This window comes from Prionailurus viverrinus, chromosome B1 (assembly GCF_022837055.1).
Source record: "Prionailurus viverrinus isolate Anna chromosome B1, UM_Priviv_1.0, whole genome shotgun sequence".
Taxonomy (NCBI): Eukaryota; Metazoa; Chordata; class Mammalia; order Carnivora; family Felidae; genus Prionailurus; species Prionailurus viverrinus.
In genome coordinates, this window is record NC_062564.1 from 97,356,707 (window position 1) to 97,383,531 (window position 26,825).

The following is a 26,825-nucleotide window of genomic DNA, read 5'->3' on the forward strand; positions in this document are numbered from 1 at the left end:
TGTCCCTCCCCTGCTCACACTCTCTCTCTCTCAAAAATAAACATAAAAAAAAAAAAACCCCTCAGTCAAGTATGTAAGTGCAATTCACGTTATACATGGTCATTTTCAGAATCTTAAAAAAAGAAAACAGTACAAGATGTCCTTATTTTTAATTCATCAAAGAATATAGAAAAAGATTGCCCATACCTGCATGGGTCCAGGAATGCAAGACAGAACCCTTTCTATGTTTTCAGAAGTCACATCCACGTCATTCACAGCAACAAGGACATCACCTGAAAACAGAGTAACAAAGGTGGTTGTATGAATATACAAAACCCAAAAAGATCTAGAATTAGAAGATTAAAAAGCATCTATTCTGACCTCTTCAAAGTCTATGGAACTCATTATGTATTTTTATACACTTCATTAGCAGCAGAGGTAAGCTCCCACTCCACTCTTTTCTGACATAACACAGCCCAACACAGTGCCATAACTAAATACAACCTATGGAGATTTAAAGAGATGAATATTCTCATTTTGAATATAATTTGAGAGCATTATGTAAACTCAAAGGACAAGTACTGCACTTAGCAAAACTGAATCTATTCACTTAAACCCACAGTGAAAAAATTTAGCTAAAATTTTAATTCAATCCATGTGGCATAACTCAGTATGCTGCAGGATTTGCTGTTATTGATCTATGCCTTTGTTTCAAAGGCCCCAATCATAACAAAATGCACAGCCGTTTTGGTAAAAATCGCTTTCTCCATGGCTTTTCTTTAAATGTGTATGTTTATTAAATTTGGTTGCTTTCATAAAGTAAAGATCAATGTTAAGATGGAAATTTACTTTTACAACATAATTAGAGGTAATATCAAAATACCAATGAGCTTTATTAATAGAAATATATACATACAAGGGTTATTTTTTATCATTTCTAATCAATCATATCATTAGGAAATGGACCAAATAATTACTATTCATCCAACAGATATTTATTGAGCACCTACTATGTACCATTTACTGTTCTAGGCACTACAGATAGAGAATTGAATAAAACAGACAAAAATCTCTACCCTCATGGAACTTCATATGCTTTGGGGAAGACAGATAATAAACATGTATATAGATAATAGTGTTGGTAAACAATTCTCCATCAATCTCTCATGTTTTTGTATATCTTGTAAGCTAAGGCACTGAAAGTCCTTGCTCTGAATTATTTTTTCAAGGATGTTTATGTAGTGAACAGCCTTGGACAACATAGATAATGTTACAGGGAGTAATCATCTGAAAACATGTTTAACAAAGCTCTAAAAGTAGGAACCATACATATATCATCATAACAGGTATGAAAATTAATTTTAGAGTGAGTGTAGTATACAAAATATTTTTAAAAGTTTAGTAGAAAAATTTCTTTCTTTCTTTTTTTTTTTTTTTAATTTTTGAGACAGAGAGAGAGAGACAGAGTGATAGCAGGGGGAGGGGTAGAGAGAGAGGGAGACACAGAATCTAAAGCAAGCTCCAGGCTCTGAGCTGTTTGCACAGAGCCCAATGCAGGGCTCAAACTCATGAATGGCAAGATAATGACCTGAGCCAAAGTTGGACACTTAACTGACTGAACCATGAAGTCGCCCTAAAAAATTTGTGTTTCTATAACAGAAGAGTTATATCTACTTCTCATTCTCCCAGATATTTGTTTGCCTCAAGTTTTTCTCAGCATCTCTGTGACTCAGAAATGGCAGGCTTCCTGGACATCGTATCACTACAGTGGGCAGTATACACTCCAGGAAAGTTCTTTCTCAACAAGGACACAGAAGTCATTAGTATGCACTGTCAAAGGCTAAAAGGAAATGAATTGCATGAATTAGTTTGAATTGTTAGGTAAGAAATGGTGTGTGCTGGTGGAAAATTTTATCGAGATACATTCAAAGTCAAATAAAATATAAAGAGGTGAAATCAGTTTATCACAGTGCTTAAATCTGTTCCTCAATGTAAAATTAATCATTTGAGAAAATCCATCAATTTCTCAGCATCTACTTAATATCAAATGTGTACTGAAGGGTACCAAGGCCCATGAAAAACTAAATGCCAAAGTTTGTTTACTGTTATATTTATACTATATACAAAATGAATATACAGGTTAAGAAATTATTTTTAATACAAAACTATTACACATAAATACAGGAAAAAGAAAAGCTACATATAAAAATTTTGCCTTTGGGTGTATGTGCTTTTTCTCTTTTTGCTTAATTATATTTTCTAAACTGTCTACATTAAAAAAATACTACCATTACAAAGAGAAAAAATTAAAACTCATTATTTTACCTAAAAATCCCCACTGTGGTAGGTAGATTAGTGGTCTCCCAAAGTTGTCCACATCTTAATCACTGAAATCTGTGAATGTTACCTTACATGGCAAAAGGGACTTTGCAGATGTAATCAAGTTAAGGATGTTGACATTGGGAGATTATCTAAGTGGGCCCAATGTAATCAGAGGGTATTTATAAGAAAGGAGGCAGGAGGGTCAGAGGCAGAGAGAGACTTGAGGATACTATACTGTTGGCTTTGAAGTTGGAGGAAAGGACCACAAGGCAAGGAATTCCAGTGGCCTCTGAATGCCGGCCAAGGAAAGGGACTCTAGAGAATTCAGAGGAATGTAGTCCTACGGATACTTTGATTTTAGTGCAAGAGGACACATCTTAGACTTCTGACTTCCAGAACTGCAAGACGATAAATTTGTGTTGTTTTAAACCACTACGTTTGTGGTAATTTGTCACAGCACAAATTACCTGCTTAACAATACAAAATGAAAATGAATACACCTGCCTAACAATACAAAGCAGTCTTGGCTAAGCACCAAATGAGAATCAGGAACTATAAATAATAAAGAACAGATCTGGATACACAGGTACATAGAGGTTGCTGGAGAAAAATAATAAATCTTGTTAGAGGAGAAAGACTGGGAAATATGTATGTGCCAGTGGTGTGGGACCAGACTGTGAATTTAAATTGGTTATGTAAATTAGGCTGAATCTGACTTCAGGGAGAAGAGAATCTGGCTTTTCAAACATAGTTACCACACTGCCATTTTACACTTTCAAGTTAATGTATTTACCATCAAGGCATTTATTGAAAAATTCTTAAGTTTTGAGAGAATTAACTTTATTATGTATTTTTTGAGCTTCAATACCAATCCTTCATTTATAATATGCAGGCATAAGCAGAAAATTAAGGTCCCTCCTAACCTGTCATTCTAGAAATCCTTAAATAATGGTGACTCATATACTGTAACTATCATTCAAAAAGTTTGATTAAGTAAAATATCACATTACCTGATGAGGCTGGAAAAGAAATAGTGCAAGGTTTTTATTTCTCATTAAAATAGAAAATAATAATACAGAAATGTTGGAAACGTTGTTGATGACCCCAGCATTGTAACCATAATTATTTTTGCAAATTATTTTTAGTCTTTACCTATACTGGCACAAATGAGATATAAAGGAATTTCATCCTTTTAAACCTCTCAAGTCGTAAGAATTCTGATGTTAGTTCGTTGTTTTTATTTATTTTTAATTTATTTTTAATGTTTGTTTATTTTTGAGAGACAGAGAGACAGAGCACCAGTGGTGAGAGGCTGGGAGAGGTGGGGACCAGAGAGAGAGGGAGACACACAATGCGAAGCAAGCTGTCAGCATAGTGCCTAATGCGGGGCTCAAACCCATGAACTGTGAGATCATGACCTGAGCTGAAGTTGGCATTTAACCGACTGAGCCACCCAGGTGCCCCACACTGTTTTTAGATTATAATTTTAATAGTCAAATAACACTTACATTTATTAAATTATAATTCAAATAACCATACTCCAGTTTGACATTTTCATGCTTTTTTATTTTTTACTACTAAAAAATGTTTAAATAAATGTTTTTTACGTTTTTTACCTTTTTTAAAGTTTATTAATTTTGAGAGAGAGAGACAGAGACAGAGAGCGTGAGCAGGGCAGGGGGCAGAGAGAGAGACATACACACACAAAATCTGCAGCAGGCTCCAGGCTCTGAGCTGTCAGCAGAGCCCGACACGGGACTTGAACCCACAAACCATGAGCTGAAGTCGAACGCTTAACCAATTAGCCACCCAGGTGCCCCTTAAATAAATGTTTTCATGCGCATAGTTTTTCCTTCTTTTACATTTGGGGTCAGCAAACTTCTTCTGTAAAGGGCAAGATAAGTAAATACTTTAGGTTCTGCAGGCCATATGGTTTTGTTGCAGCAACTACTCAAATTTGCAACTGTAGCTTGAAAGCAGCAATAAACAATAAACGAATGTGGCTGTGTTCCAATACAATTTTATTTATAAACATTAATATCTGACTTTCATAAAGTTTTCTTATGTAATAAAATATTATTCTTTTGATTTTTAAAAAAAAAATTTTTTTTCAACGTTTATTTATTTTTGGGACAGAGAGAGACAGAGCATGAACGGGGGAGGGGCAGAGAGAGAGGGAGACACAGAATTGGAAACAGGCTCCAGGCTCCGAGCCATCAGCCCAGAGCCTGATGCGGGGCTCGAACTCACAGACCGCGAGATCGTGACCTGGCTGAAGTCGGATGCTTAACCGACTGCGCCACCCAGGCGCTCCCTTCATTTTTTTTTTAATCATTGAAAAAGTGAAAGCCATTCTTAGTTTGCAGACTGTACAAACATGGGTGGTAGGCGTGATATGACATGCAGGCCATGGTTTACAGATCTGTTTTAGGTTCTTTTGGATAAGTGTCTCAAAATGGATTAATTGGTTTAAAAAGTACATTGTTGTAGCTTAATCCTTACTTCCAAATTACATTTTGAAAGGATTAAATAATTTCTTTTCTTTTTCTTCAAAGAGAGATCCTTTGGCACTTCCCCATCCCTTCAAGTGAACACTACAGCAAGTAAAAGAACTTTGTGAATGGAAATCAGAACTTGTAGGTCACAGCTTTATCACTGACTGCCCTTGTTCCTGGGTAAATCATGTAATTCCTTTGGTACTCAGCTGTAGAAGGAATTAACTACATGAGAAGGTCTCTAGGAAGGCCTAAAAATTCTAAAATTCTATCTTTCCAATGAACTCACTGCTTCAGTTTCTTTCCTTTACTGCTGAGTCGAGTACCACAGGCAAAATGTGGGAAAGAAATGGGAGGAAGGAGAGACAAACACAGGAGAGTTCCCTTCAATGAGAAAATTGAAATGTTGCAAGTATTACAGAAGGTGAAAATAAAAATGTGTATCAAATAACAACATGCAAAATATTAAAGAATAAAACCATCCATTAAATACTTATTAAAAAAAAATCCATCTTTTTAAAAAAGCACATCAGGGGTGCCTGGGTAGCTCAGTTGGCTAGGTGTCTGACTTTTGATTTTGGCTCAGATCATGATCTCATAGTTCATGAGATCGAGCTCCACGTGGGGCTCTGACAGTGCAGAGCCTGCTTGGGATTTTCTCTCTCCTTCTCTGCCTTTCCTCCCCTGTTCATGTGCACTAACATACTCTCTTTCTCTCACTCTCAAAATAAATAAATAAACATTAAAAAAAACTGATTTAAAAAAACAAAAAAAGTACTTCAAATGTTTTAACTGGAAACAACCAGAATGTCCATCAACAATGAAATGGAAATATAATAGTGTACATTCCAATGGAATACTATATAGCAACAACTTGGATATTTCTCACAGATTATAATAAAGAAAATAAACACACGGGAATGCACACCATATATTTCTATTTATATGAAGTTCAAGAAGAGGCAAAATAAAACAATAAGAAAAGAGGAGGAGGCAAAATCAACTCTATTGACAGAAAACTTGACTTTCAGATTACCTTTGGGAGAGGGCATTAACTGGGAGGAGGGACCATGGAGACTTCCGGGTACTGGAAATGTTCTATATCTTGATCTGGGTGGCAGTTACACAGGTATATACACATGACAAAATTTGCTGAATGTACACTTAAGATTTGTCTATCTTATGAATGTATGTTATACCTCAAAAAGATTTTTAAAAAGCAAAAAAGAAAACTTCAAAAAATTTAAAAGAGAAATAGCACAATATGTCATACAAAAAAAGCTATTCAGTGATCACAGGTGAGAACATTAGAAGTTACATAATAAGAGCTTAAAATAAAAATTTTAGGGATACCTGACTGGCTCAGTCAGTACAGCATGTGACCTTTGATCTTGGGGTTGTAAGTTTTTTTTTTTTAATTTTTTTTCAATGTTTATTTATTTTTGACAGACAGAGAGAGAGAGAGAGAGAGAGAGAGAGAGAGACTGAGCATGAGTGGGGGAGGGGCAGAGACAGAGGGAGTCACAGAATCAGAAGCAGGCTCCAGGCTCTGAGCTTTCAGCACAGAGCCTGAAGTGGGGCTCAAACTCACGATTTGTGAGATCATGACCTGAGCCGATGTTGGGACACCTAACCAACTGAGCCACCCAGGTACGCCTCGGGGTTGTAAGTTTGAGTCCCATATTGGGTAGAGAGATTATTTAAAAATAAAATCTTTGAAATAAAAAAATAAAAACTTTGTGTTATTGTTGAACTGAAACAATCTGCGGGGGTGTATGTGTCTAGAATATTAATGTGTGATTTCTCTAACCCTATTCTTCCTAATCCTTAAAAAAACACCTAGTTAAACAAAAATGGGTCATCTTGAAGAAGAAAAAGTCACCAAGGTGACATGCAGTTTCTAGGGTGTAGGCAAAAAGAGGATTTGCTTTGGTCTGGGGATGGAGGCTGGTACTGGTAGTCAAGAAGCAATCAGCTGTCAAACTTTAAGAAAAACTCAGAAATAAAAATAAAAAATAAAGATGCAAGTCGGTAGTAAGAAGAGCAAAAATGGCACTGAAAAATGCAGCAAAATCCCCAAAATCCAGGTACAGAAGAATCAGAATAGAATAGAGTTCTGCTGTCTTGAAAGGACAGAATGAAAAGAGTCACCAGTCTCACTGTCTTGGCTAATGGACTTTAGGCAAAGGAGGGTCATCCTCCAGCTAGACAACAGCAGAAGTCACCCCAGCAAACTGCGTTACCAGGACAAAGTTTTCATGATCCTCCTGCCTATAGGGTTACCTCAGAGCTCACCCACAGACTTCAGTGTGAAATGAAAGTATGAAAGAAACAAATGAGAAATTCCGTTTTGTGGAATTATCAAACTGACCATGACATTAAAATAGTCCATTATTTATTCCCAAAGTATCAATTTTATTTTTTTTTGTAACTTTAAAAATATATAACATAATCATAAAATTAAAAATCTGAAAAAATAGAGAAACAAATCAACCATAATGTATCCACACTAACCCAACACTATTAGCATTTTGCTGTATTTCTATTTACATCTAATTGTTTTCCTTACACATATTTTTTACAGTTTATGCATTTATTCAGTAAATGTTTTTGAGGGCTTATTTATCAACCGAGTGTTTTGCTATGCACCAAAGATGAAATAATCATTTTATTCTGACAATTTTTTAACCTATTAGTAAGTCATAAATGCTTCCATTATGGAAATGAAATCATGAACCTCATTTTTCTAACTTTTTATTGTTATTCAATACACATGCAGAAAAGTACACAAATTGTAGTGTTACAACAATAAATGATCAAAAACTGAACACATCCATGTAACCACATTCAGGTCAGAAAGTACACTACCAGCATCCTGGGTATCTTTAATTATTTTAAAGATTAACAACAGGACTACCTAGTAGTTTCTTCCTCTCTATAGTTCATTCTCTTTCTTCCCAGACAGTTGGTGCAGAAAGATCAGGCCTAGAGGTAAGGCCTAGGTATTAGGAGTGAAGATCAGGGGAAAGAAAACATAGAAGTGCATGCTCACTGACCTAACCACCTCTCTACTAGGTTTCAAGAGGGATGAGTAAAAAGAATTTTAGAGATTTGTCTATAAATCAGTCCAAGTAGGTCCCGAGCAGAGGCCCCAGATAAATACAGACAGTACATTAGCTGGAGTTTCCCATCACGTGGTACCTAGAATTACGGTGGTTGGCAACGACCAAGCAGGATTTCATAAGCATGAATCCTGGCCTCCTCTGATAGAATGAAAAGAATAAAACTTAGACATATTTTGCAAAAAAGAAAGCTGAGGACCTGAGAGAATGTAAGCATGCATTAGCTTCTTTTCCAGCTATCCGTTGCTGCATAATGAATGACCCCAAAACTAAGTTGTTTAAAACAACAACCACCATTTATTATCTTTCCTGGTTCTGGGGTTGACTAGCCAAGGGTCTCACTCAGGGTTCCTCACAAAGTTGCAGCCAGCTGGAGCTGGAGTCATCCAGAAGACTTCTTCACTCATGTGTGGTAGCTGATGTTGCAGGGTGGCTGAGGCCTCAGCCAGAGTACTACTCATGGCCTCTTTATGTATACCGGCCTTGCTCCTGTACAGAATGGCAACTAGATTCCAAGAATACAAGGCAGAGGCTGCATCACCTTTTATGATCCTACCTCTGAAATCACATAATACTATTTGAGCTGTAGTCACAGGCCCATGACAGGCACCAGGGGGTATAGGCGGTGACACAAACACTGTAACTCTCCATGGGAGGAGTATCAACATTACTTTGTAAGATGAGAACGTGGAGATCTTGTTGCAACCATTTGGAACACACACTGCACAGATGCTCATCCAACATGATTCATCCTCGTAAACCCCCATGATGGCACTTATCATACTATGTGAAACTGTCTGCCTGTTTCTGACTCATCTCTTCCACCATAGTATGAGCTTCCTAAGAGGAGTAACTAGATCATTAGAGTAATCTTTGTATTCCTGACACTTAGCAGATGCTCAAAAATTTAATGAATCAATGAACAAACAAATGCAACTCAGACTTAAAGAAATATTTTTTAGGTGCACCTGGGTGGCTCAGTCAGTTAAGCGTCCTACTTCAGTTCAGGTCATGATCTCGTGGCTCGTGGGTTCAAATCCCGCATCGGCCTCTGTGCTGACAGCTTGGAGCCTGGAGCCTGCTTCAGATTCTGTGTCTCCCTCTTTTTTTGCTCCTCCCCTACTTGTGCTGTTTCTCTCTCTCTCTCTCTCTCTCTGTCTGTCTCTCTCAAAAATAAACATTAAAAATTTTTTTAATATTTTAAAAACATGTTTCTAAAGTATCTATAAAAGTTCCTTTATCTAAATCTTATAGGCTGAGTCAACCTAAAAGACTGCCAGCTTTTAGATTTATTAATAATTTTTAAGTTTCATCAAGAATATATTCTCACATCTGACTAATATAGCTTTCCTTAAGTAATAAAGTTGCTACTGATGCAACCATTATATCCAACAGCTAAAAATGTATTAGCAACACAAAATGCTCACTTTAATATATATTCAGAATAACTTCGGGATTTATTTTTTTCCTTGAAATTGATGAGATATTTTATGACAAGCACCCTTGAAAGGAAATTTACGTATAACATCACTGTGGCTAAATATGCCAAATGAAACAATTTAAAACCACTCCAAGAACTTCGTGTACTCAAGTGCAAACATACAATTTAAAAGTATTTTTATTCATAAATTACATATTATTTTATGCTATTGGGTATAGGTCATTCAAATCTAAATTATCACTGTAAAATCAACTTATTTTCTTTTTCTTGTCAGGAAATATAACCAAGATGAAATAAAATTATATAATTCAAAACTCAAAAATTAGTTAAGCTATTCCTTGGCCTAAATAAGGCACACACACATTCAACTCACCAAAGTACTTATTTAAAGAACACTATGCCTTGCAGTATACCAATGCTTAAACAATTTCACTACTGTCCCAAATATCATCAAGCAGTCCTTAATCTGTTGAGACTTTGGATATAATTCTGTTTTGATCACATGTCTCAAAAGGCATTACTAATCATGAATCTCTGCAAACAAGAACAGATGTTCACCAACAGCACTTACCAATTAATATCTGACCACTCTTCATAGCAGATCCTCCTGGCAACAGGCCATGGACCACAAGTCTCTCTCCACTGCCCTGTTTTCCAGTTTTTTTCCAGCTCCACTTGGTCTGATGAATAATCCCAACCAGTACTTCCAGAAGCTTCAGCTGCTCTTTGGCTTTGGTCACAGTTAACTTTTTGGGGTTTACATAAATATTCACGTCTTTGTATCGCTGTTGGACAACCACTCCTGTTTTCTGGTTGGACTGATGCTTTAGAATGGACACTGGTTCATTGTCATTGCTATTTTTTTTATTGTAGCGCTTGGGTAAAAGGCTTTTACTTTTTAAAATTTTCGTAAACCGCTTGAGTTTAGGTTCATACTTTTTTCCTTCTTTGTAATCATCCTCTTCAATTATAATCTCATTTTCACTAAACCTGACATGGTTCACAGTAGGAGTCTCAGGAAGAAGGCTTTCTTCTTCATCCTCACTCAATTCCAAATAAAATAATTCTCCATTTTTCCACACACTGTCCAGCCATTCAGGTTCAACATCACTATGAAAAAGAGAAAAGATAATCTGAATAGCAGCCAACATAAGAAAAATAGCTACGTCTTTTGGGCACAGGTGGTACAGAGAGGTGGGAGGTGGTGAAAATTCTTTGATTCTTTCAAAGTCTCCTTGCTATTTCTAATTTATTGTAAACATCAACATTATTTCCTAGGATGCTTTTTGTAGAGTCTTAAAGAAGTGGGGTTGGAGGACAGGGATCAAAAAGGCACCAGTGATAGAAAAAAAAAAAAACCAAATAAAAAGGAAATGGCCTCCTTCTAGAATCTAAGGGTATTTTTTATTATTATTTTAATTCAGCCTCTGTATGGTTATTGTTCACTTTAGACATTTCAGTGGATAATAATTTACATTAATAGTTGATTATGCAATTATATCCAGACATAAGCCATTTGGAAACTGGACACAAAAACATCGTATTTGCACAGAAATAATTCATCGTGGCTGTCATGTTAAATGAAAGCTAAAGCCTACCACTATTAATAAGATTTGTTTATACAATAAACTTCCAAAAAAAGAAACATTCACCTCACCATAAAATCCTTGCTCAAAATTACCAGTTTATAATCACAGTTAGTAACGATTGCTTCCATAACTTATAATTTCTGTAAAACTCCTTTTTGTGAATAATTGTAGTAAGAAAAGTAAACCACATATTACATAATTTGTCACGTGATTGCTTAAAAAAAAACCTTTTAACTGGGAAGTAGGCCACCGAAAAAAGCAAAAGTATTGCTATTAAAATGACTGAAACAGCGTTAAAAAACAAAATGCTCATCTTAAGGTAACAAACCTAATCATGAACTGTACCCTGCCTGTTCAATGTTACGAACACCCTACCTTTCAAACTGCTATTTTTAAAAGCAAAACTGGTTACAGTGAAAAATATAATATGTAAAGAGAGTCTTTCCGAAACATCAGCTGTAATATCCTGATGTAAAAGGGTATAATTTGTGTTCTAATCATTCCATCAAACAGACATTTCTGTTTCTGCAGTGTTTATTAGCAACTCTGGTTCTTTTAAAAGTTAGCTATCTCTCTAAAAACTATGAAAATTAACCTCCTAAAAATGTACTCTTCTATTACGCAACTCTGAAACTAACCACTGATCTCGTTTGTGGTTGGTCATTAATACATAATTTTCAACTATATACTAATGGCTAAAAAAAGGCATAACTAGTCCCAAATATCAAATGTGTGGCATCATTTTGGCACCACTTAGCACCAGGTATTAACCATTTATCAGTTGGTTTAACCACATCTATCTGCATCCACAGAAATTAGTATTTAATAACTCTGCAATTCTACTCTGAAGATTCTAAACAAATGTCTCCAATCATAAAAAACTTAGATAACCATGTATCATAATTTAAAATGGTACAATGTACATATCATGATTATATACAATTACTTATGAAGATATGTATCAATTTAAAAAAATGAATGAAATTATTTGCTTTATAATCTCACTCTTTTAATTTCGTATGTTATTTGTATTAGAACATGTGACCCCAAAGAAATATTTTTCTCCCTATGCTAAACATGAAGATGTTTCATCTTAATCCCTAAAATTTGAATTTGAAACAATTTTTAGGCTATAACTTAAAGACCTTTTTAGGTGGGGGACAGGAAGCACAGGGCATTTCATCATGAGCAAATTAACAGTGCCAGGCGCTTGTAAAGTACTAGAATTATAATGATTAAAACATCAGTTCCTTCCCTTGTCTTGTGGGGAAGAGGAAGTGAGAAAGAATTCACAACAATACATGAGGTAGATGCAAGATAGAGGTCACCTAGTTTAGCCTGGGAAGGAGGGTGAGGTTGGGGAGAATTTCTAGCAGAGGAAACACAGAAGTTAAGTCCTAAAAGAGTAAGTTGCTGGGCGGAGGTATGGTGGGGGTTAAGGGGAAGAGGAAAAGAGAATTCCAAGCAGAAGTAACAGCATAAGCAGAAGCCCTGAGGGTCAGTCTCCATGGCCTATGTGGACAACTAAAGCTTGTTGATGGTTGCCAAAGTAAGGATAGAGGGAACATACCTCAGCATCATAAAGGCCTTATATTAAAAACCCACGCTAATATCATCCTCAATGGGGAAAAACTGAGAGCTTTCCCTCTACAGTCAGGGACAAAACAGGGGAATGCCCACTCTCACCATTGTTATTTGACAATGTAGTGGAAGTTATAGCCTCAGTAATCAGACAACAAAAAGAAAACGCATCCAAATCAGCGAAGAAGTCAAACTTTCACTATTTGTAGACAACATGATACTCTATGTAGAAAACCTGAAAGACCACCAAAAATTGCTAGAACTGATTACAGTAAAGTCATAGGATACAAAACCACTGTACAGGAATCTTTTGCATTTCTATACACCAAATGAAGTAGCAAAAAGAGAAATCAAGGAATTGATTCTATTTACAACTGCACCAAAAACCATAAGATACCTAGGAATAAACCTAACCAAAGAGATAAGAGATCTGTATGCTGAAAACTATAGAAAGCTTATGAAAGAAATTGAAGAAGACACAAAGAAATGGAAAAACACTCCATGATCATGGATTGGAAGAACAAATATTGTTAAAATGTCTGCACTACCCAAAGCAATCTATAATGCAATTCCTATCAAAATACCACCAGCATTTTTCACAGAGTTACAATAAACAATCCTAAAATTTGTATGGAACCACAAGACTACCCGAATAGCCAAAGCAATCTTGAAAAAGCAAAGCAAAGGGGGAGGCACCACAATTCCAGACTTCAAGATTTATTACAAAGCTGTAGTGATCAAGACAGTATGGTACTGGCATAAAAACAGACACAGAGATTAATGGAACAGAACAGAGAACCCAGAAATGGACCCACTATTATACAGTCAACTAATTTTTGACAAAGCAGTAAAGAATATCCAATGGAAAAAAGACAGCCTCTCCAACAAACGGTGTTGGAATAACTGGACGGCAACATGGAAAAGAATGAAACCAGACCACTTTCTCACACTACACATAAAAATAAATTCAAAATGGTTGAAAGACCTCAATGTGAGACAGGAAACCATCAAAATCCTAAAGGAGAACACAGGCAGGAACCTCTTTGATCTGTGTCATAACAACTTTCTCCTGAGGCAAGGGAAACAAAAGCAAAAATGAACTATTGAGACTTCATCAAGATAAAAAATCTTTACAGCAAAGGAAACAATCAACAAAACTAAAAGGCACCCTTCTGAATGGGAGAAGATATTTGTAAGTGACATATCAGGTAAAAGGTTAGTATCCAAAATCTATAAAGAACTTAACCAAACTCAACACCCAAAAAACAAATAATCCAGTTAAAAGTGGGCAGAAGACATGAATAGACATTTTTCCAAGGAAGACATACAGATGACCAACAGACACATGAAAAGATGCTTGATATCACTCATCATCAGGGAAATACAAATCAAAACTACAATGAGATATTCTTCACACCTGTTAGAATGGCTAACATTAACAACACAGGAAAATAACAGATGTTGGCAAGGATATGGAGAAAGGGGAACCCTCTTACACGGTTGGTGGATGCAAATTGGTACATCCACTCTGGAAAACAGTATGGAGGTTCCTCAAGTTAAAAACAGAACTACCCTACAATCCAGCAACTGCACTACTAGGTATTAACCCAAAGGATACAAAAATGCAGATTTGAAGGGATATATGCACCCCAATGTTTATAGCAGCATTATCAACAATAGCCAAATTATGTAGAGTCCAAATGTCCATCAACCAATAAGTGGATAAAGAAGATGTGGTGTATATGTATGTATATGTGTGTGTGTGTGTGTATATATATATATATACATACATATATATATATGTATATATATATACATATATATATATATATATATATATATATATATAATGGAATATTACTCAGCCATCAAAAAGAATGAAATCTTGCCATTTGCAATGATGTGGATGGAGCTAGGTATTATGCCCAGCAAAATAAATCAGTCAGAAAAAGACAAATACCATATGATTTCACTCATATGTGGAATTTAAGAAACAAAACAGATAAACACAGGGGGAAAGGAAAAGAGAGGGAAATCATAAAACAGACTCTTAACTATAGGGAACAAACTGAAGGTTGCTGGAGGAAAGGTGGGTGGGGAGTGGGCTAAATTGGTGATGGGTATTAAGGAGGGAACTTGTGATGAGCACTGGGTGTTGTATGTAAGTGATGAATCACTAAATTCTACTCCTGAAACTACTATTACGTATACTGTATGTTAACTAACCAGAATTTTAGTAAAATCTTGTACACAAAACAAAACAAAGCTAGTCAATGGTTGCCAAAGGTGGGGCGTGACAGCAAAAGTAGTCAAGTCCTCATTTTGCAAGACCTTTTAGACCATGGCAAGGGGTTTGGATTTTGTAGCATAAGTAAGAGGGCATCAATGAAGAGTTTTAGGTAGAGATTTAGGTGTCAGATATCCCTGGATAGATCTACTTTGACAAGAGAATGGAAGAAGAATTTAGGTAGATAAGACTCAAGTCAAGAGAATGGTTAGGGAGCTGTTTTAGTAGTTCAGGCCAAGATGGTACCTAAAGCAATGGCAGAAAACATGGAAAGTAAGAAAAACATTTGAGAAATGCTTAAAAATCACTGGACTTTGAGACTGTTTACATGAGATGATGAGAGAAGGAAGGAATTAATGTCGACTAGATTTCTAGTTGGTTACTTTATTTTCATGCATCTTTTTATACATACATATGCACAGACTCATTTTATATAAATGTGACCATAACTATAATACATGTTATCTTCCCTACCTACTTTTTACTGACATAAACAATATATCCACGATACCCATGTTCTTAAAATCATAAAATCATATAAAAACATAAAGAGGATTATTCTGTCATTGTTTTTGAAAAAACCAGAATTATTATATACTCTTTATATATGATTGCAATTGCATACATTTTTCAAAAGTGTACATACATATGTATATGTATATATACATACATACCTTTATCATTTATCACTGAACACTACAGTTTAGAAACCCCTAATGGCTGCATTAAACCCTATCAAGGATGTAGCACTTCTGGTCATTCACCTCCTGATTAGCTTTGTGTTCAGTTTTTGTTTTGCTCTTATGGATGATGATACAGCAACCACATATTTATATTTATATTTATATTATTTATATTTATATTTATATTTATATTTATGCTTATACTTATATTTATACTTATATGTTTTTACCCAAAGACCATATCAATTCACATTTCCACCAGCAATGAATGAGATCCTTTTTCCTCACCTCTAAATTTAAATAATACTTCACTTTAAGAGGAAGAAGAAATTAAAAGTAGAGAGATAAGTGGAACAGGAATAAAGACAAGGAAATGAATATATGAGACTCTGAAAACAGAAGGCAACATGTATAGTAAAAAGAAAATGAACTGAGAAGTCACAAAGACCTGGATTCAAATTCTGTTCTATTGACATTTTTACTTTTCTAAGCTTTACCTCATCTCTTCTAGAAAACAGATTATAGCAACTTCACATGGCTGTTACTAACAGTAAATTAAAAAATATTAGTTCCTTTCCTCTTGCTTGGCAGAGTCAAAAATGTAGGGAAACTTACAACTTTATTAGATACAGCACTCATACTTCTGCACTCTTCCAACCCCTGGCAATAAATGAAGATGTCTCCAGTGATCTCTACTTGCTGGGTTCCAGCCTAAGTGCTGTTGGCATAAAAAGCAAAAGATGCTGCCTCTATGGCTCCCATAGTTCAGTATTCCTGGAAAGCTCCTTATTCCTACTCTGAATGATTAATTCCTATTTAGATGCATCAAGAGCAGAACTGATTAAGTGCTAGAAAGCTTAACAGAGTTGTAAAGACTGTACTCCAAACTAGTTCTAACAGGAGAGGGTATATTAAAAACAACTACAAGGAAAACCCAACCTTTCACTGCAACTATTATTCATAACAAAATTAAAGAAATTATTGTTATATGTTTATACTCCCTACTCAAGGAGATGGAGCTTAATCTTTCCTCCCCTTTAACGTGAACAGGACTTAGTGACATGCTTCCAAAGAAGAGAGTATGGAAAGTGAGAAATAGTAACTTCACAGTGATGAAACCTTGCAGACATTACCTTAACCAAGTGATCCAGGTTATGAAAAACAAGGAACAACTAAGAAACTATCACAGACCAAAAGAAACTAGGGACACTTAATAACTAAATGCAATATGCTACCCTGGATTAGATCCTAGAACAGAAAAAGGACATAAGTAGAGAAATGGTGAAATCCAAATAAAGTCTGGAGTTTATTTAACAGTACCATACTAACGTTAGTTAATTTCTTAGTTTTGGCAAATATACCATAGTTGTGTAAGATGTTAACATCAGGGGAAACTGGGTGAAGGATATATGGGAACTCTGTACTATGTTTGCAACTTTTCTGAAAATTTAAATTTATTCCAAAAAAAATGTTTATTTTTAAAAAGGCATTAACTCTAGCTGCTTTAATTCAGATTTTTATAATATAAGAATGCTTTAATCTCTTTTCTGAGATCCTATGGTACAAGCTGCAAAGTTGTCATTGTGTAAGTGTCTTTCAGTGAGATTACTTTGTTTATTCTACTTGTTTTCTAAACAGAAATAACTGTATATTCAGTCTGCTCACAAAGTTTGAGAACATTTTAATTGGTTTTCAAGGCTCGGATGTAGTAAACATGAGTAGAATCCTTCTTCCCAAAGACAGACTTGCTAATTTGCAAATAAGCAAGTTCACTTACATAAACTGTAACATAACTATATTAAAGAAAATGAACTTCAGATAATGCAAATAAGTTTCTCAATTCATATTCAAGAATTCTATACTAATACTAATTTTTTTCTTCTAAATTATTGAATCTCTCAGGTCTTTATATTGTCAGTATTTTTCATCAATTGGTAATATTAGAATTTTCTTAGCCATCACAAGAAAAGTTATGAATAGTCAAACCTACTGGTTCATTTCCTGAAGGAAAACAGACTTTTGCTACTACTCCAAACCTGTTACAGAATTTTTTTTTTCCTTTTTAGTAGTCAAAAGCACACCAACGTGGCCAACACACATAGTTACATGGTGCTAATATGCACAGCAGGACAATTCTAGGGACAGAGAAAAACCACACACAATAAAAACATCATGACAAATGAATACCGTTTCTCTCTGGTGTTTGTTCAGTACTGGTCTATCCATGCTTTTCTGTGCTCTGCCTACCAGCAATATCTAATTTTCATCTATGAAGTCTTTTGATTGTTTTCTAAAAGAAAGCCATAATTTTAATGGTTAAAATCTGTCATAGCAGCTTGAGGGGTGGGGAACCTGGGATGGGCTGGTATTCTTTCTAGCCTAGCCACAGTCACCATTTACAAACGTAAAGCATATTAGAGAAAAGGAGGGGATCAATCAGTAAACTAGTCACTGTGTACTCACTGCACGAAATAAATTTTTACATCATGAACACATCTCCATTGGAACTATGCTAATGACCCTGTTCCCAGGACCACATTCCCTACCTCCAACTCTTTCAGCTTAATGGAGCATGTTACATATCACTAAGTTTAGAGATAAGATCTGACCCTGAAATCATAGACCAACAAAAACATTTTTTGATAGGGCATTTTTGTACTTTTAAAGATGTCAGACAGACAGAAGGCTCATCACCTAGCTTAAATGCAAGTGCCAAAACAGAGAAACAAAAACTGCTATAAGAAAGTCAAGTTTGGAGAAATTAAGTCTAAGAGGTATCAAAAAAGGCTGTAGGAGAAGGTAGCACTTAAGTGGGACACTGAATGATTTTGACAAGATAGGAAGCAAAGGTCTTTCAGAGAAAACAAAGTAGGTAAAAGTGTAGGTGTGAAAGTATACAATATGTATGAGAGAGGGTGTATATTTCCGTGTAGTAATGTTATGTACTGAATGTTTGTGTCCCCTCAAAATATATATGTTGAAACCCCACCACTCAATGTGATGGTATAGAGATGGGACCTTTGGGAAGTAATGAGGATTAGATGAAGCCATGAGGATGGAGCCTTGTGAATGGGGTATGCCCTCCTAAGAGTCTTGAGAAAGCTTGTTCATTCCCTCTGTTCTTTGCCATGTGGGGGTACAAATAGAAGTCATCAACCCACAACTTGGAGGAGGGTTCTCACCAGAACCTGACCGTACTGGAACAGTGATCTAGGATTTCCAGCCTCTAGAACTGTGAGAAATAAATTTCTGTTGTTTATAATCTACTCAGCCTAGGGGCACCTGAGTGGTTCAGTCAGTTAGGTGTCTGATTTCAGCTCAGGTCATGATCTCACGGTTCATGGGTTCAAGCTCCGTGTCGGGCTCTGTGGTGACAGCACAGAGCCTGGAGCCTGCTTTGAATTCTGTGTCTCCCTCTCTCTGCCCCTTCCCTACTCATACTCTGTCTCTCTCTGTTTCTCAAAAATAAATAAACATTGAAAAAATAATTTAAGCTACTCAGTCTATGCTCTTTTTAAAATAGCAGCCCCAGGTAAGACAAACTTTAAAGAAGGAAGATCATCAAAACTGAGATCAGAGAGGCTTGGGACAGATCTAAAACAGCTTTAAAAGAAAATATGGAATTTATTTGGGAGGCCACCAAGCTTTTGAGTACTATAGAAAAATGATTTAATATACTCTTTTTTTAAGAACCATTTTAAGTTCATAGCAAAATTGAGCTAATGGTACAGAGATTTCCAATATACTTTCTTCCTCCTACATGCACAGCCTCCTCCATTATCAACATCCCCCACCAGAGGGATACATTTGTTACAACGGATAAACCTATATTCATACATTATAATTACCCCAAATCCACAGTTTACATTAAAGTTCATTCTTGGTGGTGTATATTCTATGGGCTTAGGGAAATGAATAATGACATGTATCATCCATCACTACAGTATCATACAGAGTAGTATCACTACCCTAACACAATTATCCTATTATTTTAAATTTTAAAATAAAAACCAGAATAAATGAAGGCCCGCAAAGCTTCTCAATACCAGGAAGACAGTTTTCATGTTAAAGGAAAGCACATAGGGGACTTCTTTCTTCTTTTGAGCATATTTGAAAATTTTCAGGAAAAAAAGGTTTGATTAAAAGGAGGAAAAGCATGTCTTTAATAGGCCACCTACACAAAGATTTCATAGAAATGCTTGCACATTCAGGCTTTAGCTTTCTCTTTAACCACACTGCCCCTTAGAATACATAGCATTTTCCATCCTGGAGATATGGAGGACGTTGGGAAACCTCTGATGAAAATGAGAAAACTTGCTACAAGAGGCAACTCTGGAGCACCTGGGTGGCTCAGCTGGTTGAGCATCTGACTCTTGATGTTGGCTCAGGTCATGATCTCACTGTTGTGAGACTGAGCCCCACATTGGGTCTGAGACTGAGCCCCACATTGGGTTCTACACTGACAGTGCACAGCCTGCTGGGAGAGTGGGAGAGAGAGAGAGAGAGAGAGAGAGAGAGAGAGAGAGAGAGAGAGAGAGAGTCTTAAAGCAGGCTCCAGGCTTAGCACAGAGCCTGACAGGGGACTCAATCACACCACACTCAGATCATGACCTGAGTGGAAGTCAAGAGTTGGACACTCAACGAACTGAGCCACTCAGGCACTCCTGTACACTTTAAATACATGAAGGGGGCGCCTGGGTGGCGCAGTCGGTTAAGCGTCCGACTTCAGCCAGGTCACGATCTCGCGGTCTGTGAGTTCGAGCCCCGCGTCGGGCTCTGGGCTGATGGCTCAGAGCCTGGAACCTGTTTCCGATTCTGTGTCTCCCTCTCTCTCTGCCCCTCCCCCGTTCATGCTCTGTCTCTCTGTCCCAAAAATAAATAAACGTTGAAAAAAAAATTAAAAAAAAAAAAATACATGAAGTTTATTGTATGGTAAAAAATTTCAGAAAAAAAACTGCAAAGGACATATTTCCCTTCTTCTCCAGTTATTCTTATTTTCAGTGGAAGTTCCTTAGCTTTGTATAGCTAAATTCTCTTTTTAAATTATCCCTCTTTCTACAAGTCAAGCTTTTAAAAAAATCTAGCAACAACAAAATATTCACTTTGAAAAAACAAAAATCTAGGTTATAAAATTGAGAACTCTGACCAATCTGTACTAACCAATGTTGCCTCGAAAGTTGAATAACTGGAAAACCACAGCAAAGGATGCCAACCACAAACCTAAACCCTAACCTTAACCCTGACCCTAAACCTAACTCTACCCCTAACTAGTAACCCCTAAATTTTACCCTAATCCTAACTGTAACACCAAATCTAACCTCTGGAGAGGTCTCTGAACTGTAGGGTATGAGGCATATACTCTCACCCTAACCCTAACCCTACCTCTAAAGCCATTCCTCTGGAGAGATCTCTAACCTGCAGGATAACAGGCACATAACCTCACCCTGGCCCTAACCCTAACCCTTATTTTAGCCCTAAACTGAACCCTAATCCTAGATCTGAGGGGGAAAAAAAGAGTTGGTATATACACACACATACACATCCACAATGGAATAGTATTACTCAGCCATAAAAAAGAATGAAATCCAATGACATGGATGGAACTAGAGAGTATTATTCTAAGTGAAGTAAGTCAGGGAAAGACAGATACCGTAAGATTTCAGTCATATGTGGAATTTAAGAAAGAAAACAAATAAGCCAAATGAAAAGAAGGAAGGAAACAGAATTTGTAGTATTTCTGAAAATAGGTGTGTACAGATCAAAACAGTTAAAAGAGAAGAAAACCACAGGAAAGGAACTTGGCATTATTAAAAGTAAATGTACGATTTCCATTGTTTCAATACCAAAACTAGTCATTGATTTCCTCAACTCATCTACCAGTATTATCTCTGAAGTATCCCCAGGGACTTGCCAATGTGTTTTCTAATCTAAAATTGTCCTCTTATATAAGTCTTAAACAAACTTACTAAAAGTACTTCACCAGAACATACCCTAAAGTAATTTTATCCCCAAAATGATCACCTTATTCTGTATTAACAATCACATGCAGCTCAAACTGGTTTTTGGTTAGAAAGCATGTATGAAATAATAATTACCAGAAAGAATATGCAATAATTAACTATTAGGACACTGAAAGTTAAGAATATTTTATATGAATAAACAACTAGCATAAACTTCCTTTGAAAAAAAATTTTTTTTAATGTTTATTATTTATTTTTGAGAGAAAGAGAGATAGAGCGTGAGCAGGGGAGGGGCAGAGAGAGAGGGAGACAGAATCCAAAGCAGGCTCCAGGCTCTGAGCTGTCAGCTCAGAGCCCGATGCAGGGCTCGAGCTCAGGAACTGCGAGATCATTACCTGAGCCGAAGTCAGATGCTTTAACCAACTGGGCCACCCAGGCATCCCTAGCATACTTCTTCAATATCATCCATGTAGGCAATGAAAAACAATGGGCAATTCGGATCTCTTAGCTTCGATGAGAAAGATTAAGTTCACATCCCAATGCCTTTGATCAAAAAGTGATCTTGTCCTTGGGACGCCTGGGTCACTCAGTTGGTTAGGCATCTGACTTTGGCTGAGGTCATGATCTTGCGGTTTGTGAGGTGAGTTCCGCATTGGGCTCTGTGCTGACAGCTCAGAGCCTGGAGCCTGCTTTGGATTCTGCTGTCTCCCTCTTTCTCTCTGCCCCTCCCCTGCTTGTGCTCTGTCTCTCTCTCTCAAAAATAAATAAACATTAAAAAAAAAAAAAAGAAGTGATCTTGTCCAAACTGGGAAGATCACCTCTGCATTGCTGACTCTGCAGATTAGATAGGTAAATAGGAGCAGAACAGAAGCCTACCTGGTCAGATCAGCAAATCAATTCCCATGACCTACACATCAAGAAGGGGTAGACATAAAATCTGAATCTTGATAGGACTTGAAACATAGACCAGCAAAACATTTTACAAAAGGGACTTACTGTACTTTTACTATTAGGAGGATAAAGACACTGGAACATCTGGAGTGATGAGTGAATGACTAATGTAGAAAGCTTAATGACCATTTAAATATATATATATGAAATACACACATGTATTTTGATTTACAAAATGCTTTGAATTAACAAGCTTTCCTAACACAAGGTCTCCAGATTACTCATTTCCTAGGAATTTAAGTGAGGACTAGCTCATTTGTCTTCATTCTATTAAAATCAAGGTACTACATTCGAAATGAGGCCTCCTAAATCTCTACACTGATTTAGCTGTGTGACCATGGGCAAATTACAGATTCCCTCTGGGCTAAAAGTGTGTGATTCTAAGATGTAGAGAAATCAAGAGCTTGAGTCTCACAAGATCTATGACTCCCACAGCAAGACCAAATAAGGTTTCCCATAATCTATATTTCCTTCCAGTGCCTCTCTTGATAACCATAATTTTGTAATTATTTTTTAAATGACCACAGCAGATTACACAAAATACTTGATCCTCTAAAATCTGTTCAAGTCTTCAAGAATATAATCTGTCCTCATTGAGCCTCTAGAGTATGGTAAGCAGCCATTAGTGACTGCTCTTCCCCTATGCTTTTAACGATAATGGTAAAATTTTTTAACATACCCATAGGTGAAAATAATTGGCAAGTAACTTTTAGTCCTAAATACACATTAAATACTTGTAACCATTTATTCCTAAATACACTTAAAATGTCATCCTAAAACTGAATGTGCATGGTAGTCTATTATGGGATTGCTTGATGTTTTGGCACCTAAACCTTTTCACTATTAGTCATTTATTTCAAGCTACCACGAATTTACTTTTCCAAAAAGGTCTTAATCCATAGCAGTAAGGGATAGATTCCTTCAAAATTAAAGAGACACTGGGTCTTATGAATCAAAATAATTTTTTCATTATTATTAAAGATTAAAAAGTGGAAAATAATATTTAGATATTTTGTATTTTTAAAATTATGTTATGACATTAAGTAGAAAACCAGAAAACCATGAGAACGTGTAGGAAAATACAGCAGAAATACCCCAAAATGCTGAGAGGTTGTCCTTGATGGTGAAGACTATCAGTGGATTTTAGTTCTTTTATATATATCCATTTTTATAACAGGGAAAAAAATCTAAATAAATAGTTGACTTATAAAACGTGTAGGGTATCCCTCCACTAAAGTCACAAAGATTATAACACCAGAGAAGAAGACACTGACATAGGAACGAAGAGTTTTGTGAACATTCTAACAGATATACAGTCAAATATTACAGAACACTCCACAAAGAGGAGAACCTTATCTGATAATCATAAAAAACCTACAACAGCAAAGAACCGCACGTCATTTCGGCTCACGTCCCTCACAATTGGAACGTGGCTCAAATAAATCCCACTAATTATAGAACCTCAAACACTCAATCCCAACTACTCCAACACTCTGGCAGGCCGCCCCCCACCCCGCCGCCGCCGCCCAAGTGTACACTCTCTGGATTGAAAGAATGGACTTAATTGTCCCTCTTCAAGAATCTTACTCATAATCACTACTGGTTGAGGAATATGAACCCGAGTCGTTGACCCGATCTTCATAATCGCAATCCTCATCTTCTTGTGAAGAATGGTCTCCAGGGAGCTCATCTGGGCTCTGACGGGAACCATACGAAACCGGAGACGCCATCATCAAGGATGCAGTAGTTACTAGTAGTGTTAATTCAAATCTCGCAGCAATGGCTCGCCGTAGCCGCCATGTTGTCTCCGCTAGGGAAAGGGCAAAGGCCACGTGACCGCCAATCCTTGGCTGCAATTGGTGGCAGCTTGAGTTGCCAGGGAGACGAGGAAGCTTTCCCGAGAGAGAGAGAGAGAGAGAGAGAGAGAGAGAGAGAGAGAGAGAGGGAGCTACTGAAAGAAGCCAACGAGGTGAAACTTCCAGGAGGGCATCTCAGTTGGAGGAATATAAGTAGTTAAAAACTTCACCACTTAGAGTCTCCTAAACGCACTCCTTTAGAGTACTATAGTTTATTAACAGCGGAGACCCATTTTTTTCTTCCCTTTTTCTAGTTTGCACTTTGCCCTATGTTTCTAAGCCGAACAGCTGCCCAAAGCCTTAGAGGCACTCAGCTTGGGGTTCCCATGAAGTAAAGGAAACTCCTCCGTACCTTTCCCCAGGGCCTCTGCATCTGTGCTGGGAAGGGAAGCTTTTAAGCAAAGTCCACTAGGTGTAAATGTAAATACGCTCCAATGTTTCTTTGGTTTTCTTACTGTTTCACAGTTGCAAACATTTGTATAGTTTTCCCTAGCAAATGTTGTAAATTGCTTAAAATAAGAGGCAATGTGAAATCAACTGCACGTTCATTTTGTAATTTTATAATTTGATGAAGTATTATCACTGAAATTGGAAATGTAAACTGGTAAATTTTATCGGTAATTTACGAATACCTACAAGTATTTTTTTCTAAGTACAAAATAATAGCTAGCCTTTATTGAGAGTCAGCCATTTCTCAAATTACTTGTTCTATTGATATACTATACTACGTATTCACATACTATGAAGTAAAGATCCTTATACTAAAATAAGGAAACTGAAGCTTGGGTTATTCATCTTAATGGTCACATGGCTAGAAGGCAGCCAAGCCACACAAAAATTGAACCTGTCATTAACTACTTGATTATATTTCATCCTCAGGATCTAGTAATTCAACTATTACAGATCTATTCTAAGAAAATAAAGGTTGTAAAAACAATTATAAAGTTTGTGAAAGTGGAAAGCTGAAAGCAATCTAAATATTCAACAATAGGGGAAAATTTTAAAATACACTTTTCTATATGAAATATAAATATTATGATAGAAGTATTTTCAAAGAATAATGCAAGGGGGAATATTCATGTTATAACAAGTTAAAGGATATAATATTTTATGATCTCAATGGATGAGTGCTGGAGATTCAACTTAAATTACATTAATTCTAAATGTGTTTTTTCATAGTTGTATACCAGCTATTGAATATTGTTTTGTCTTAATTTGAATCAATTTATAAAATTGTTTTTATCTTATATGAGAGCTATAGAGCACAGAGCTTATAACTGTTTATTTACATTATAATTTTAAAAAGTTTAATTCATTCCTGCAAGTCCACAACAGATTTTTCTTTTTTCCTTAAAAGAGGTCTATCTATCATTCAGACTGGAGCACAGGGGACTAGTTCATAACAGGATAATGGGGCAAAAGAGGTCCTTGAGGTAGCAGGAGAATCTGGTGTCTACCAGACGGATGGAAGGACATGACCTTGCTGACATGTCTTCTTTAAAACTGGATCCTAAATGAAGGTGCAGGTGTGGATGCTGATTTGCCAGTTTTAGTCAGGAAGTTGAGACACTCTCCATACATAATGGTGTTTATTTTCTCAGGTAAGTAGAAGGTAACCTTGCCAGGTGAAAACGAAGGAGGGCAATGGAGTTAGAAGTTTGAAGAGAATGGATCCCCAAAGGAAGGAAAACAAATATTTCCATCAGCACTGAGGTCCAAAAATGTAGTTACTTTTAAAATCAGAGAAACAATATTATTTTTTAAAAAGTTGGAATCAATATAATAGTTATACTTGTTTCATGTTAAAATATACATACTTATTCTCACCACAATCTCCAGTGATAAAAATTTTAATATTTTAAAAGCATCTTATTGGAAGTAAAAAAAAAAAACACATTCTAAATATTAACAAAAAAACCCACATTTCTGCATATAAATGACACTCTTTTTTTTCTCTATAAACAGCTAATGATTTCATGCGCTGCTGAAAAACCTTCAACGCCACCCCATTAGAGAATAAATTCCAAACTAGGTAGTCTCTTAAAAAAAAAAAAAAGATTCCAATTCTACAAACAATTGAGCACCAATTAGGAATTAGATGCTTTATTTCCTGCATTAATCAAGTTAATCAAGTGTGCCCAACTTGCCAGATCAAAAGAACCCCTGGGGTTCTTGTTAAACATAGAGATTTTAAGACCTGTCCCACCTCAAAAGGATCAGAATCTCCAGGGAAATTGCCCTAGAAATCTCTGTTTTAAACAAATGCTCTCACCCCTCAATGATCCCTAGATTAAGGTAAACTTGGGAAACACTGCCCCAAGCCTCCCCTCAGTTCTAATTCTTCATATCTGCAGGCCCACTGACCGTTTCCACGATAGGCTAGAAACCACTCCCACCTCCTGATTTTGAGCCTGGCAGACAGAGCAAATCAACCTCTCCAAGCTTCACTTTCTTTATTGGTAAATTCAGATATTGATATGTACTTCATAGGACTGTTTGGAGGTCTAATAAGTCAATGTATGTAAGATACCTAGCACATAAAGTATCAATAAAACTTAA

General features: G+C 36.3%; 1 protein-coding gene across 3 annotated transcripts in view; it reads right to left on the bottom strand.

The window, feature by feature from the left end:
* The window catches only part of INTU (inturned planar cell polarity protein), a 94,401-nt gene extending 70,190 nt beyond the window's left edge, over positions 1-24,211 (bottom strand). For all 3 annotated transcript variants that reach the window (XR_007151854.1, XM_047857525.1, XM_047857524.1), the window contains exons 1-3: positions 23,998-24,211; positions 9,931-10,469; positions 187-272 (exon numbers count right to left, since the gene is read on the bottom strand). Coding sequence is in view for 2 of the 3 variants with exons in the window: in XM_047857525.1 (XP_047713481.1) it covers positions 187-272; positions 9,931-10,469; positions 23,998-24,143 (771 nt within the window). In the remaining variant the exon portion in view is untranslated. The remainder of the gene's footprint in view (positions 1-186; positions 273-9,930; positions 10,470-23,997) is intronic.
* Between the last annotated feature and the right edge of the window lie 2,614 nt (positions 24,212-26,825).